This window comes from Ziziphus jujuba, chromosome 2, assembly GCF_031755915.1.
Source record: "Ziziphus jujuba cultivar Dongzao chromosome 2, ASM3175591v1".
NCBI lineage: Eukaryota > Viridiplantae > Streptophyta > Magnoliopsida > Rosales > Rhamnaceae > Ziziphus > Ziziphus jujuba.
Window position 1 is genome coordinate 34,225,334 of NC_083380.1, and position 16,050 is coordinate 34,241,383.

General features: G+C 34.8%; 2 protein-coding genes across 6 annotated transcripts; both read right to left on the minus strand.

Annotated features, from left to right (window-relative positions):
* Nucleotides 1-15: 15 nt before the first annotated feature.
* On the minus strand, nt 16-7,434 carry LOC107419625 (uncharacterized). Of its 2 annotated transcripts, XM_048473500.2 has the most exons (7): nt 6,957-7,432; nt 5,663-5,895; nt 4,318-4,969; nt 3,473-3,839; nt 2,547-2,641; nt 1,666-1,860; nt 16-947 (listed from the first exon to the last, which is right to left on the minus strand). In XM_048473500.2, exons 1-7 carry the CDS (start codon nt 7,149-7,151, stop codon nt 354-356), a joined length of 2,331 nt encoding a protein of 776 aa, XP_048329457.1. In that variant the 5' UTR covers nt 7,152-7,432; the 3' UTR covers nt 16-353. The 2 variants fall into 2 exon arrangements, with proteins under 2 accessions (XP_048329457.1, XP_048329458.1); XM_048473501.2 differs by lacking the exon at nt 1,666-1,860 and having other exon boundaries at nt 6,957-7,434.
* Nucleotides 7,435-8,037: 603 nt separating this feature from the next.
* Nucleotides 8,038-13,430, minus strand: LOC107419626 (uncharacterized). 4 transcript variants are annotated; one of them, XM_016028377.4, is made up of 6 exons: nt 12,459-13,428; nt 10,532-10,716; nt 10,123-10,363; nt 9,923-10,008; nt 9,535-9,626; nt 8,038-8,723 (listed from the first exon to the last, which is right to left on the minus strand). In XM_016028377.4, the coding sequence occupies exons 1-6, from the start codon at nt 12,582-12,584 to the stop codon at nt 8,434-8,436; spliced, it is 1,020 nt and encodes a 339-aa protein (XP_015883863.3). In that variant the 5' UTR covers nt 12,585-13,428; the 3' UTR covers nt 8,038-8,433. The 4 variants fall into 4 exon arrangements, 2 of the variants coding, with proteins under 2 accessions (XP_015883863.3, XP_015883862.3); XM_016028376.4 differs by having other exon boundaries at nt 8,038-8,726; XR_009635784.1 differs by having other exon boundaries at nt 8,584-8,723; nt 9,535-9,645; nt 12,459-13,429.
* Between the last annotated feature and the right edge of the window lie 2,620 nt (nt 13,431-16,050).

Consider the following 16,050-nt stretch of genomic DNA (forward strand, 5'->3'; position numbering starts at 1 on the left):
GTCAAACATCTGAAATAAATAACAACTTTAGATGGGATATATGTTATTATTCAAGAGGGAAAAATTACAAAAAATGCAAACAACGAATCTTCTCAACCGAAAGTTGAAAAATCAATTTCTATAGATGAATATTACCGAGTCTACGATCATGTACTAAACTTTTACATCCAAGTCCTATTCTTTTGCAATGTAATAGTAATTTCATGCAATTCTTTATGTTTATAACATTTTTTTGTCTCACTTCACCTTGCACCGTGAACCTCCTGCACTACCAGATTTTGAGCCATCAGAACCCATAATGCCAGTTCCATAATGTCATAGTTAGCTACAAACTATTATGTTCTCTGGCTATCTCATGGTCCTCGCATTTTCTCAACAATGTGTCGACTCTTTTCTTCAATATGACGCCTCTTTTCTTCCAACTTCTCCCCCATCTTCTTCCCAAGATCGAGCATCCTTGCTCTCCTCCCTACTCTTTTTGGCTCTTCAAAAGTATCATTCTGTTTATCAAACATACTCAAAGACCTATATGATGATTGACCGTCTGCAATCTCCTGCTTTTCAGTTTCATTTGGCCCATCATTCCCCAATAATGGGGTTCCCAGTTCTTCTAAAGTACTTTTTCTCACTGCTAATGGATTGGTCGAACTCGATGCTGCATCTGAAGATTCATTAACTGATTGACCGGATTGAATATTCTTCAGTCTCTTATGCTTGCTCTGTGAATCGTCAGTTAAGGCTTCCCTATTAGATTCTGTATTGGTTTTTTCTTCGCAAGGTTGATAGCTGGGTACTTCGCGGAGAACAATAGGATCATTCACAGATTCTTGGTTAAGCCACATGAAAGGAGCAACATTCCGTGGGACCCAGTCGTCCTTTTCTGCTAACATCCATGGAACACATACACTTTCACAATTGGGAAGCACTAGAGTTTCATTAATTGCTGCCTGCACAAGTGAAACTAGCTTATTAAAGATGCCACTATGCATCAATTCGTTATTCCACCAAATTACACTGAACTAGTATATTAGCAAACGAAGCTTACACAAAATGTTTATGGGTATTTAGCTTTCAATTGAGATATTGCACATATCCTCTTCAATGAAATGCTTATGATCAAAATGCATAAAGGATTACACACATGCTCACCCCAAACAACAGACCATGAAGCAAATCTTGTGGTGAAAAGAGTTCACATTGATGGATAGATGGTAGCATTATTTACGATATATACATGCAGCAAGAAACCTAACTATCCAACAATGGAGGAAAAATGTTTAATTAAGTATGACAAACAGCCTAGAAAAAATCAGTAGAAGCTTTCTGCTTCTCCATGGTGAAGCGCAAAAGTATCGTTATGTACGAATAGACATGAGATAGAAGTGTCTTTCATATTTAACAGATATCAATGTCATAATTTCAATATTTTCAGATAAACATAAATGCCTAAGGGATTATTATCAAAGATTATGAGGACTAACATAGATCCTTATACATAATAAAACAACTAGTTAGAAACTTTTGAGCTGATAAAAAGACACTTTGTCCATGCAATGTAGTAAACTCAAATCAGGTCATCTATAAGCTGCGTAAGGAAAATAAAATTTCGAAAGTGAAGACAAACTAGAAACAGGGATATTATGCAACAGAAGCATAATTTTGTACCTTAAGCCTACTGATCAGGAACAGAGCAATGTGTCCACTAGTAATCTTATGTTCCCCAACAGCAGAGTCCAGGTTAAAACCTATGTCAGGCATTGATGTAAATGCAAACCATAACTGATCTGAAGGTGGTGGCTTTATATGCAACCTTAGTGTTCCTCTAAGGGATGTTACCCTTATCGCTAAAGAGAGAGGGACCTTTAATTAGATAGAATTAGTTAGTTTAAAGAATATTAAATGACTTCCTACTAATATAAAATAAATGTACATAATCAGAAAGGCAGATATTCACATAGGTGTATGTGTGTGGAGAGAGAGGGGAGAGAAAGAGGGAAGAGGAGAGAGATAGGGAAGAACTAAAGAGAGAACAAGAGAAATGAATAAATGAAAATAGAGATTAAATAATGCGTAACACAAATATAAACAAAATGAGTTATGAACACCAACTTAGCAATGCTGGCTTTCTTGGAAAAAAAAAAAAAAATCATCTTTCAAATTCTGCATGCTTGCATCACATATATTTGATTGCATTGTGATTCCTAAATAACAATATATATAGAATTAAATAAGTTGGTATAATCTATCATTTATGATATATGATTGCAAATCCCCAATTGACTCAGATATTTCATGGCATTTTTGTGCCGGCTAATGAGAAAGGGCATAACACATAAGTACTTCAAACTCTCAAGAGAGCCAAAGATCCATAAACACTAGAAAATAATATTGCTAAAAACAATCGCCTAAGAAATACCGTCACATACAAAATGCTCCTTGATCAACTGAACAACAAGAAACACAAATCAAATCTTGGGGGAAAACTAACAGAAGTAGAACTATCTGGAAACAAAAATTCATAAAGATACAGCGAGATGCAAACAAACCTGAGAAACCTGTTTGGCAATAGAATTGACAATAGACTTCCACCGAGATCCATAAGTTGATGCCCCGATGGAGCTTTTCGCATGTTTTATCCCATCTAGAACAAAAAAATATGTGTTGAAATTGATGAGATTTATCACTATTTAAAAACATTTGTCAGACAGTTTTGAACTGATAAACTGTAGTTCATGTACAAAGTTAATTACAAGTCTTTCATTTATTGTTGTTGTTGCAAGATGCATAAGTTAAGAGGAAATTAGCAAAGCACAAACTAAAAACCAAACAATGGTAATTCGTTTGTTTTGGTGTATAAACATCATACATTGTACAAGGTTAGGTCATGGATATAATGAGGAGAAACATAAAATTTAGCAAAACATGAAGAAAATGACCGCATACTTAAAACATCATGTATCTTTTTCATCTTATTAACATACAAACTGTGTGGAAGTTTTAGTTATTGCATAAGCCTATAGCAGAATTTCAGAAAGAAAAGGTTTAACTTTCACATATCTTATTTTCTTTATTAAAATAGGTAGCATTTTTGGCACACAAAGGCTGATAACCATCTGGAAACTCTTTCCAGCAATACGAACAATATTCCTGTAAAACCTAAGTGCTATAGGATTGTAGGAAGACTAACAATCTGGTCAACTAATCACATACCTTGATTATCTTCCACTTCACATAAAAATAATAATAATAAAAAGGGCAAATGTCGTGCAATAATATTATAGCAATCCTAGAACTTAACTGCAACTTTTGAACACCAAGTCCATCATGGTTTAGTAGAAATCACAATATCGTCTACAAAAGATTCTACACCTTTTAGACAACATCATTTACATTGGTGTCACAATTAAAACATTCAAACATATGATAACCAGAGTGCCTAAGAATTGGAATTACGAAGGGATTCTATACTGACCAGGTTTTGGATCACCTTCCCCCTTCTGTTCTAGTGCATCAATTGTTTCTTCATCAATTTTTAACTGCTTGCTAAAATGCTCAAAACCTTCAAGCAGGTCTGATGAGACATCCCTAACAGAGCTTGGTTCATGATTTGATTCAGCCATGCTTTTATCAGGATCTAGTTCCCGTACTTCAAGTCTTGTTTCAATTCCTAATACTGCGCCACCAGAATATTCTATGTCAACTTCTAAGGCCCATACCTCATTCATGTCCACTGGAAGAACCCTCATACTATGGATATAAGGTGGGAGATTCCCAGGATCAATGTCAGTACAGACGACTTCACCCACATAACTGGGTATCCGCATATTCGACAATGTTCTCTGTTATACCGTCAAGAAAAAAAGAAAGAAAAAAATAGCATATTACATTTGCATCAATAATTATGTTAGCAGCACCATCTTTCTCATATGAATTAAAAAATAATAATAATAATGAGAAGGAAGAAAGCAATTTCCTATATTAACTCGTATATGAGAATATCCATCTATCGTATTTCCAAGGATGGACAGACGTTGTTCAATAAAGCGAGTCTTATTGAATAACCTTTGAAGCCCAACTCCAAAAGGAACCCAAATCCTAGGCACAATTAAAACAAATGTAGTACAAAAATACATGTCAAGATATAGAAACCAGCTACAGTTTTCTGTATGCTTGTTCCCGAATGTTAAGGATCTATTTAAAAATATAATTCACAATATCAGGCAGGTTTGAAACTTGAAAGTAACAAGCACGATAAAGTATTGAATCATATGAATGTCATCATGCACACTAAGTAATGAATCTCAAAGAACAACATACCTGAACCCGTTCTCGGATGGATCTTTTCAGCTCAGAATTGATTTTTGCATCAAAAAAGAGCCGTGAAATTAACAAATTCCAACATAGTGTTCCCTCGTCTATACCAAACCTTTCATCATAGTCTCCATCTGAAGTGACAGATACATGACTTTGGCTACTTGAATGAGTTGATGTTGATGAAGAAAGTGCAACAGAATTGTCTTCCAAGCTGGTGGCCTGAACTGAATCCTGGCCTGGATGAAACTTCTCATTGATTTTTTTCTCATCACGGACTGAAGATGAAGTCCAAGTCAACTTATTTTCTACACCAGCCTTAGAAGACTTCTTTTGTAATTTTTTCCACAATAGGCGTACCTTTGAGGATGCACCATCGTTTTTATGGGTCCGATCTACTGGCTCAGAAGCACAGAACCCTACTGAGGGCTTCATAAAATATGGATATCCCGCATTTAAGGATGTGAGGTACCTGCGGAACTCTTCATGTAAATTGGCAAACCAATCAAGTTTATTTTTTTCATCAGATGCAGCCAAACGAAGAGCTTTACACCATGACTCCTTCTCCCAGGAAGTTTCAAGATAAATGTAAATAGTTTTACTTCTCTTGTAAATATCAGCAACCTTGTTTTCCAATTTTATGGGAAACCTCTTGGCCCTGAATATGCACATAAAATGGAATTAGAACTGTGAAATTCTAAATTTTCACAATGCAAGCAACAACTATGAAACTTCAACCTCCATATGACAATCATACATATTGAATCAACTTTTACTTGAACTAAGTGCACCCTTTGTAACTTTGCACCACAAAAAATCATGTGATTTAACACATAGGTAGAAATTTGATTAAGGTATTAATATTACTGCCAACAAAACCTTCAGAGAACATGTGCATTCTGCTGCATATTACAGTTAAAATGTTGGGGAATGGTTTCAACATTGCTACAGCAGAAAAGTGGGTAATTGAAGCGAACTAATGATATTGGAAAAAAAAACATTGATGGAGTATAGATGCAAACCATCAACTTTTGAATAAGGCCAAAATAAATGATTAAATATGGGCACAGGCAGTATTAGATTTGATTACAGACTCAAAAATTTTAAGAGAATGTGGAAGACATTTTCATTGCAAGACCATCAAGACAGAGAGCATTTCCTATCAGGGAATTATAAATAGTAGAATCTGCTTTTCAGTTCTAATATAAACCATGTTAACTAACATTAATCTGAAAAAAATAGTTATTAGGAAGTGAATCCAGCAAAGAATATCGTGCCACACAGCAGACACTTAACAAAATACATATTTAAAGTTTAAATTACAAATGGAAGGGGGACAAGGCCACATTACCATTTTCTTGAAGACAGGCTAGTTGCTGAAACAGCTTCAATACTGCAGCCTTTCAAATTGATAATTGTGCGGGAACCATCTGTTTCTGTCAAAATAAGAGACTTGTCCTTGATTTTTGCACGTTTTCTAACAGGAGACACCTCAAAGAATTCTTTTTTCTTCTTTTGCTCTCTCAATGCTTTTTCCTGCCAATTTTTTGGAACTTTCTCTGATTCTAGAATCCAAATTACCCCCTGAGACACAAGAAATAAGCCATCCAACGAGAGAAAAAAGCTTAAAATATTATAGAGAATCCAATAGCATGAACATAGATTAGCAGTGAAATAACAATGAATTCATTAGTTACTTTACAAAAGTAAAAGAATGGGTAGGAAGCTCAGATTTTACAAAACAATAAATCTCCACATTAAAATATAGTAAATTCTACAGATAACTGTTATACCAATACGGAACATCCAATGTATAAACAACAACAGGAGTTGATTTGGGTTTTACAGTCATAGGAATAAAAAGGACTTAAAATAACTAGGATACATTTTATTTCAGTAAACTAAGGTGATATAATTAGAGACTAAATATTGTTGATATGTGTACTATAAGATTCATAAGTATTAAAACAAAAAATCAGCATAACGAGGCTCCCTACACACTTGTCTCAAGTTTTGCACTCAGCTGAAAAAACGTGGAAGAGAAGTCACTTTTTTTCTTTTTAACTTTTTACCCACAAAAAAAAAAAAAAAAGGAACATTGATTAGTAGCGCATACGAAGTGGATTGAATATTTTAACTGTGTTACAGGAAATTGGTGACTCAATATTCACCCACATATGCAAGACCCATTGTTTATTCATTTCATACGTCGGCTGCATTTAATAGGTAATCTATTGAAATCTATACAGGGTTTCTTCAAGTAAGATATCATGATTAAGGAAGTAAATATCCAAAACGAATCAATAAACAAACAATTGAGCGTCCAATATTAACAAAGTAGAAAGCAACAGGAAAGCCCATGTGTAGTGAGTTTTGGTCGACTGTATGTAGAAACATATATAGTTTATTCATTTTATTTAGGACTGGACATGTAATTTAAAGGCAATAACAATTTTAATTGCAAATGTCATTGTGTAATAATTATACTTGAGAAGAGTTTTTTAGAATCACCATGGGTTCAAGAAAAAGTTAGGGATCGATTCCTTTCTTGGGAAACAGACAAAACATCATAAGAACAGTTAAAATGTAAAACCTCTTTTTTTTTTCTTTTTTTTTTTTTAAAAAAAAATGAGAAAAGTAAGTACCTGCTTGATGGGAGCGAAATCAAGGGATTGATGTGGGTCGAGATGTGGAGGCGATGAGTTGGGGTGGTATGCTGGTTGCTTGGTTTTGCGAGTCAATCGGTTAAAAATGAGGAACAGTGCTAGGGTTTCTATGGCCAGAATCGCCAGTGCCCCAACTACAAACCCAATACCCAACACGGGAACCCACGTCCACATCTCAGACTTGTTTCAAAGAATCATTGTTTCAAATCCAACCTTCTACTCATCTCTCACAACATGTACATCACATATAGCTCTCCATCCTTTTATCTTCTCCACTCCGGAGTAGAATCTTATTTTCTTCTTGTAGCTTCAAAGTCAGAATCAGAGCTTTTTTCCTTTCCCTTTTTTTTTTTTTTTTTTTGGTTAATTGGTTAATAGAGAGAGAGAGACAGAGAGAGCTAGAGAGAGAGAGAGAGAGAGAGAGAGAGAATATGGAGCAGCTTAAGAAACAGTAGTTAATGGAAACGCGTTTGAGAAGGGCATGTATTTCGATATTTTTAAATTTTAAACAGAGAGGTCAACAAAATTGATTTGACCCCAAATATCAAACATTATTCTGTTTGTTTTTAATTTTAATGTTTAAAAAATGTGGCCTCGTTATTATTTCTTTTGTATTTTGTTAATTAAGACCAACAAAAAAAGCGGTTTTGTAATTTCGTGAGTTTCCAATTGAATAAACTAAGTATATGATATCTATGCATGAAATTAAGAATTGATCAAAATGTGAATTTAAATAATATTCTACTCCTTTATAATTGCATATAACCTTTTTGTACCATAATTTAGAGAAACTACATCGACCCGTAAATGCGGTCTTACTATAATATATATATATATATATTCATATGATTAGAGATTATTTGAAAGAAAACTTAATTAAAGGTATTAGTGACAACACGAATACAATTTTGAATTATATCCGCCCCTTTCTTGATCAAATATTTACTTACAAATTACAAATTAAACATATATTATTTATAAAAGTTATCCATTTGATCAGTTGGGGTTGATCAATCAATTCATGTCATGAAGTAGAGAATCAATTATCAGGACCCAAAAAAAAAAAAAAAAAGACTTGAGAAAACAGTTTCCTCATGCCACGACACTAATTTATACCAGGGGTACTAAAAGAAAGACTACAAAAAGAATACATCAAGACAAACAAAATATACAGAAAATTAGCTGCCTCTCTACAGGTTATCTTTCTCTTGCTAAAAGTTTTCAAGCAAAAGCAACCCCATTCCACAAAAACAAAATTCCCTCCCACAAACATCCTCAAGCAAACCATTGGTTTAATAAGTTAGGCCACGTGACTCAAAGAAACCATTAAACAGTTTCTGAAAAAAAGATTTCTGAGACTTTAGCAGCGGAACTGTATTACATGGCGGTTGCAAAAACACAGGATGATTTTACGAAGAGATGGAAGTAGACGAAGATACCGTTGGAGACTGATAATTTACATGGCAGAGTGGAAAGTGAAGAAGTTAAAGTCATGATGGTGAACACTCAGTTGCTTCAACCAGGAGTCGGCAGCACTGTACAGATCAATTATTTTCGCATAGTCACATGTCTCTGGCTTTAACCAAAGATCTCCTTGCATCTTGTACGTTGCTAGCCCAAAAGGACATAGGCATATTCTACCACTTCCATCTTCCCTCAATTTTTCTCCGATCATTGCATCTGTGCTACTTCCACAACAGCACATATCTTTGTGTAGGGCCCTTCCATCATTTTCCACTACACACTCTGCTAGTGTCATGCAGTAGAAGAAAATAAATCTTAGTCCACATAAGAATACAGCAACTTACACTTAAAACTTTTAAGGAAAAATTCAACACTCAAACAGGCTTGTACTCAATTTTTTAACATACTGACATTAAGGTGATTGTTCTTCCAAAATGACACGCAAAGCTGATTATTTTAGATCTATCTAAAATACTAAAAGATATATTCTCCTAATGCATGTATATTAGTTATGCATGAGATCCAAGTTTTTTCCTAGCATATAAAAAATTAAAGTAACGCATCATTTACAAATTTTACAATTACTTTATTTAAGCACAATACATAATACGCAGAGAAGTACTTCCTGCACCAACTTCTTTTACCAAAAAACATGACAAGATTTTATTTGTTCAAAAGTCGCATACATGACATGTATTGGTATTTCATAATAGACAAACAATACTTAACAAATAAAAGTTCCAGAAAATACGTATATAAACTATCTCATCATATAAACATACTCAAAAATTAAAGGTAGCCCATTTGCAATTTCATACAATAAATGTGTTGGGAATTAAGAAAAACAGTGACGTGGAATGCGGGAAACTAAACCAGAACCACTAAATCCCAACGACAAATCCCACAAAGTGGCTATACCAGTAAGCACGTAATGTCTTCCTGGAAATTCATTATGCTTTCTTTCTGGAAATTCAATATGCATTCTTTGGAAAAATGACTTTGAAAGAAAATAGGACTTTTATCCTTCTGCCTGTTTAATTATAATTCCAAAAACATTATCCCCAAACTAAGAAGGACATAGATAAGCATTTACCTTGGAAACATGAGGATAATGTATGGTAAGTAAGGAAGCATGTTGACAAATCCTTCTCACTTTTCCGACTTGGGATATGATATATAGGATACCTGCTCATATGATGAAGAACTGGAAAATAAACATATCGTTCATGTAAATAAAGGTTAAAAACTAATTTCGTACACTTTTTTAATAAAAGAAAGGACCCAAAAAAATTGCAATTGCATTTTTTTAAAAAGCTGCGTCGCCATTAATTGCTTTAATTAATTTACATCTCAAATGTGGTACTAAATAATAACAACCATGTTTGCATCTTCAGATACGATCTTCATGTAAGATAATCATTTATAATAATGAACAGTTTACATAATCAAAACATTTTAAAAATACAACCAATCATGCTTACCAAGCAACAGCCATCCAGCTTGCTGGGGAAAGATCCACACTTTTAAGTGTTGTTAACGCAGGATGATGCTGAGCTAATTCAGTTATCTGAGATAAGGAATTATACCAGTTCCATGCATGCATATTAACACAAAGTTCCAATTGTGAAACAGAAGAAAAAGAACACACTTCACATGTAAGCAAAATGCTACAAGGCGCTACCTTGTCTGTTAGTGGAATCCTCCAGTAAGGAGATGACATCTCAACGTATTGTAAGTAAAGGTGTCCAAGTCTATCCCTCATAGGACATGAACTCTCTTGATCAAAACTTGAATCCTCAGAAACAACATCCCAAGTCCTGCTAGAGTTATTGCTTAGAGACCTTGACAGGTTATCACTCCCGCTGTCATCACTGCAAGAGTCACTTTCAAATTCTGCAATGTCACTATCCTCTCTTCTACTCCTACAAGGGGAAGAACCAATTTGGAGAAACAAGAAGCATGGCATGAGAATCATTAAGGAAAATTAGAGCACTCTGCTTTAATTTTCTATAAACATATTCCATAAATATAACAAATTGAAAAATGATTTATTGGACTTTGGAAAACAAAGCAAATAAACTATTCAGTACCTTGAACCAACAACGGACTTATTGGAGTATATCTGAATGGCTGATAGATAAGGAACATAATATTGTAAAACAGTTTCACCACTGTTCAAGAGAACTGGGGTGCCAACACCATACGCACTCCATTCACCATAACAATCCCAAAGATCTCTAAGTGTAAAATATTCTATTCTGTCTTTACCTGGTGTCTGCCAGAAGCTATTTACATCACTAATTGAGCACTGGAAATATCTGACAAAAAGGAAGGAAGCAAGGAAAAAGAAAAGGAATAACCAGACACAACATATTCTGTCCACACACGCACACACGCACAAAAAAAAAAAGAAAAAAAAAAAAAAAAAAAAAAAAAGAAAAAGAAAAGAACCTGTATGTTTAGTATCTGGTAATTATGTTTGCAGTATAGAATTTATTTATTATTATTATTTTTTTTTGGCATATTAGTCTACTACAGGTTCATGAAAAACTAATGTTCATTTCTACCTCATAATTTTAAAGTAAAAAATACTTAATGATAAACAATCAAAGTATTTTGTATCTGTTTGATATAGCTTTTGCTTGTGCTTCTATTTCTCAACAAATGCTTTTTGAGAGGCTAATTTTACTGGCTTTTTGGTTAGAAGCTCTTCTGGATGCCCGAAGCACTTCTGGAAAATTGTTTAGACACTCATAGGTAGGTTTTGAGCCTTAAAAGCCAGAAGCAGCTTCTTAGAAGCTATACCAAACAGGGTATCTACCTTGTAGTGTCAACAGTGAATAAAAATACCATCATCAAACAAGAGGACAAAACGAAGTACAAAATGAATAGATAATAACAGTCATTATGTGTGTACTTCCACCATCACGACAAAGTAGACATTATTTTTCCATTAACGGTCATTACGTGTACTTCCACCATGACGACAAAGTATAAACATTATTTTCCATAGAAGGCAAACTTCTGATATTAAGCCATTCCAGGATATTTTTCTTGTGCAAGTGAAACTTAAAATGTGCAGAAAACTTTTGAGTGACAATGAATGTAGTTAGAACCCACGAACTGCTTGTCCCACTAAAATAAAAACTTACAGCAGCTTATGCTTGGAACAAAATCGTCGAAACGCTACCTAGGCATAATTTTTTTTCAGTAATTTTTTTTGGTCAATAATAAAAGCTAAAATATATATTCGTTTTCTTTTTCCTGGAGATACCGAACTTTAGTCATAATCGTTAAAATGGCTGTATGAAATAAAACAGAGATGCATCTCAAACATCCATGCTTACCACGTATCTTAATATATTCCTATGCCATGAAAATGCATGAACAAAAAATTATGAGAAATACAAGGCTAAAAAAATTAAAATAAGCAAAGAAATAAATTTTAAAAAAAGGGAGAATATGCGAAGCATCCAGGGAACATCGGCTACGCAGGGGGCCTGAGAAGACAAAAGACCGCCCCACCAAACACCAAACTTATTTCTGGTAGGCCCACTCCATAACATCCATCATGTGGACAAGTCAAACAAAAACCTTATCCGTTCCTAAATCAAAATTAATACTGTTTGAATTTAAATAATAAGACAAAAGAAAAAAGGGAAGAAATTGCGAAAATCTAATTGTTACTAGAAAAGTCTAGTATCTGAGTTCTCCAGCTCCAAGTAATAAATTGATAAAATGAATTTTCATTTGTGGGATTTCTTTTTTTTTTTTTTTCTTCTTCTTCTCGACGGATTCTTTGAATCACCAAACTACTATATGCCAGAACATTAATTCAAAAAATAAACAGTAATTAACACAAATTTTTTTTATAAAAAAAAAAAAAAAACAACAACAAAGAAGAAGAAGCAAAGATCAAATTTTCCCACCAAAAAGCCAAAAGAAAAATATCAATTAAATTATTTTTTTTGGTTAAAAAAAAAAAAGAAAGAAAAAAAGAGCTAATAGAGTATTTACATGTGGGGGATTCCTTGAAGGAACAGTTGGAGTGACGCATTGAAGAAAGCGTTCCAGATTGGAGTAGTCACTGAGTGAAGCGGCAGCAGCAGAAGCATTTGAAGCTGAGGAAGACGAAGAAGACATTGCTGCTCCTTCTCAATCTTAACTTGATTGATGAAGAAAAAAGAAAAAAATCCTCCCACGTCGGCTCACAGTCACAGCTAAAAGGGAAACGGCTCCGGAAGAAGCCTTTTACGATGAACCCCACTCATAGAGAAGAGATACACAAAGTTTCTTTTGAATTTTTTTTTTTTTTTTTAATTTTTTCGGTCTAGTCCCGAAAATGGAAGTTTGTCATTCAATTATGCAAATAAAAAAGGAAGTAAACCAAAACCATGAGATTTGCTTTCCTTTTTTTGTGATTCTGGGGGATGACAAATGAAAACCATCCAAATTAAAGGATTACTCGAAATATACCCCTCTTTTTCTCTCTATCTCTAAACCCAGAACGACACACACAGCAGGGAAGAGGATACAAAGAGACAAACAGACGCTCTTTCATTAACTCACAACTCACACCCTCCTCTTAAATATATACAACCCTTTCGCCTCTCTTCTGTTTTTCTGTAAATGCCCGCATTAATTCAACAAAAAAACCCCAACCCCCCATGAATGAATTTCAACAGTAAACGCTCACGGAAAACAAATACAAAGACAAAAATTACATTAATTAGGCCCTCCCGAAAATAATATATAGCATCATTATTTATTTATTTATTTATTGAAAAAAAAAAAACACATGAGATTAATGGAAACTGAAAGTGCTGAAAAAAAATAAAATAAAATAAAAGAATCGAAAAGAAAAGAAAAGAAAAGTAAGTGACTTTTGAGAGAGCGAGAGAGCAGCTGGCGGTGTCGGGACAGTGAGAGTTCGCTTCGCCGCGTGTTGAGGGAGGCAGCAGAGTACAATTCTCTTGAACTAGCATATACCCTTAGATGTGCTTTACTTTGTATTTATTTATTTTGGAGTTTTTTGGTGATTTGGCCTGGCAACCAAGGCCCACGTGTCCATATGAGGTCTATATCTGCCTCAAAAATCACGTGGGCACTGTTTTGGTACTAAGTTTCTTTCGATTCATTTGTTCCTATCCATGTTTGTCTGTTTCTTCTACACTACATCGCTTACTTCTTGACTTTTGGTATCATCAAGTCTGAGCTACGTCCCCCATGGCCCACCTCACCCCGGCTTATTACTCATTCTTATTATTTTCTTTTTTTTTTTTTCATTTTTCCATACAATTTCACTTAAAATTTTTATTTTCATTTCATCAATTTTGAATAAAAATCAATGTATGTAAGTGGCTTTTAATGCTATATGAAAGTTTCAAAAAAAAAAAAAATGTAATCTTATAGAAGAGGTGGGGAAGACACACTTTTATTCTTATTTTTATGTTTGCACATAGGTGTCCGATGGGAAAATTTTTATTTTAAGCCTTTAAAAAGGGAAGAGAAGACAACAACAATGGAGAAATGTGATTTATTTATAGCGTATACATTTGTAAAGAATATTAGCAAGATTATTATTTTCAAAAATTAATACCATAGCGAGAGGTGTGTATATATATATATATATATCCAATGTGCATCAACAAATCGGCCGAGTAGCCCGGCAGAAACTGTGGTCCATGATATCCAATCAGCTTGTGATCCATATGAATGAGTTTGCATTGCAAAAACCAAGATTGTCTACTAGATTCGGCGATAGGGCTTGTCAAAGTCTGGCAAATTTTGGTATCTGAATCTCCAAGAAATATGATGATTTTATCCACGCTGAGCATCTATGATGGTATCAGGAGGAGGCAAATGATCGATTTTAAGACGCATCACCAGTGATCTGCCGGTTGAGCTAATTGCCATCAACAGCAACTTTCAAATGGCTCGGCCACTTCAGTCACACAACAGACGACAAGTACTGTATCTCAGTCTGCAAAATTCCATATCAAAGTACAAACTTCTCGTATAATATGCTTGCACTAACAAAGCTTAAAACAAAAATTTGAGCTTCAGTAAATTTCTTTAATAAAAGATTACAAACTGCGTTACCAATTTCACAAGTCATGCACCCCTGGTAATTAAGATATTAATATATTGTAAAAATGAATTAGAAGCCGCTTACCAGAGAAATATAACAGTACCGTGAGAGGCTGGTAACAGGTTCTGGGATTTTTTTCCGTGTTCCATCTCTTCATTAATTTGCACTGGTACGAACATGCGTATCTAGTAGAACTTAGCATGAAGCGAGCTACTAATGATTCAAAATTGAAACGGCTTTATCCAGATGCAAATTTGTTGTACATGAACTTCCCCTCGGTATCAAAATAATGATGCCGGGAAAAGGAGAAAATAGCCTGTAAGTACCTGATCATAAACAAAAAGCAGTGCAACAAGCAAAATAAAGTTCCTACTTCAAAAGACATCATATCAGGAGTCATTTCATTATTTGTGATGCTTCTCAAAATTTGTAAAATAAAGGACAGGAACTATTTAACCAAGTTCAATTCCTGGATTGCTTTGAATTCTCCTAGATCTTCCAAGTCTTGTGCTGACTGAAGGAGATAATAGCATGAACAACTTTCATCCTTTTGTAGAATACTCTCTGTGTTGTGGTTCTCTGACCACTTTAGAGAAGAAATATGAGAAGAAAAATAAAAGAATTCTATTAATCTCTTAAAAATAGAATACAAAAATAAAAAACTTCTCTCACTTGGATTCTCACGTGGAATCTCTCCCTACACCCTCCAATTCTCTCTGGAATTGCTCACTCTTCTCTCAAGCTCTCTCTGGAGCTTAAACAACTCTCTCTCTCGGAGTTTTTCTCTTGCTCACTTGGCTTGTGTTTCATGCAACGGTAAGGAGCCTATTTATAGGCTTACAAGGCCACACTTTTCAACATCTTAGCCCACAATTGTTGATCGGTGCAGCAATGGTGTCAACAATGGTGGCTGTGGTTGGTGAGGTTGGTGCGGCTGTGGTTGGTGAGGTTGGTGCGGCTGGACTTCACAATTCTCCCCCTCCAGCCGCATTTAAAACTGATGGTCATCTGCCATCTATTCCAGCTATGTCTCTGCATAGCTTCAGCTTCTCTTGAGCAACAACTTTTGTTAGTATATCTGCTGGATTCTCTTTTGTGTGGATCTTCATCAGTTTCAGCAACTGTTGATCTATTACTTCGCGTATCCAATGATAGCGGATGTCAATGTGCTTTGTACGGGAATGATACATTGAGTTTTTGCTCAAATCCATGGCACTTTGGTTATCACAATGTATCTTGTAGTCTTCTTGCTTAATGCCCAATTCTGTGAGAAAACGCTTTAACCACAACATTTCCTTACCCGCTTCCGCTGCGGCAATGTACTCTGCTTCAGTAGTGGATAAAGCAACACACTTCTGCAATCTTGACTGCCATGACACAGCTCCCCCTGCAAAAGTGTTGAGATAACCTGATGTAGACTTTCTATTATCAGGGTCTCCGGCCATATCTGCATCTGTATAGCCTTCTAAGATTGGATCACCTCCCCCGTAGCACAAGCACAGCTTCGATGTACCTTTA

Bases quoted from the DNA above. Each gene is read 5' to 3' on its own strand.
- LOC107419625 (XM_048473500.2), bottom strand. From the start codon at position 7,151: ATGTGGACGTGGGTTCCCGTGTTGGGTATTGGGTTTGTAGTTGGGGCA. The intron at 3,840-4,317 runs GTATGTTGTTCT...ACGGTATAACAG, and splicing joins CCATCCGAGAACGGGTTCAG to AGAACATTGTCGAATATGCG. The intron at 1,861-2,546 runs GTTTGTTTGCAT...ATCTAATTAAAG, and splicing joins TTGCCAAACAGGTTTCTCAG to GTCCCTCTCTCTTTAGCGAT.
- LOC107419626 (XM_016028376.4), bottom strand. From the start codon at position 12,584: ATGTCTTCTTCGTCTTCCTCAGCTTCAAATGCTTCTGCTGCTGCCGCT. The intron at 10,717-12,458 runs GTAAATACTCTA...AGCTTCTGGCAG, and splicing joins CTTCAAGGAATCCCCCACAT to ACACCAGGTAAAGACAGAAT. The intron at 9,627-9,922 runs GTAAGCATGATT...TCATATGAGCAG, and splicing joins AGCTGGATGGCTGTTGCTTG to GTATCCTATATATCATATCC.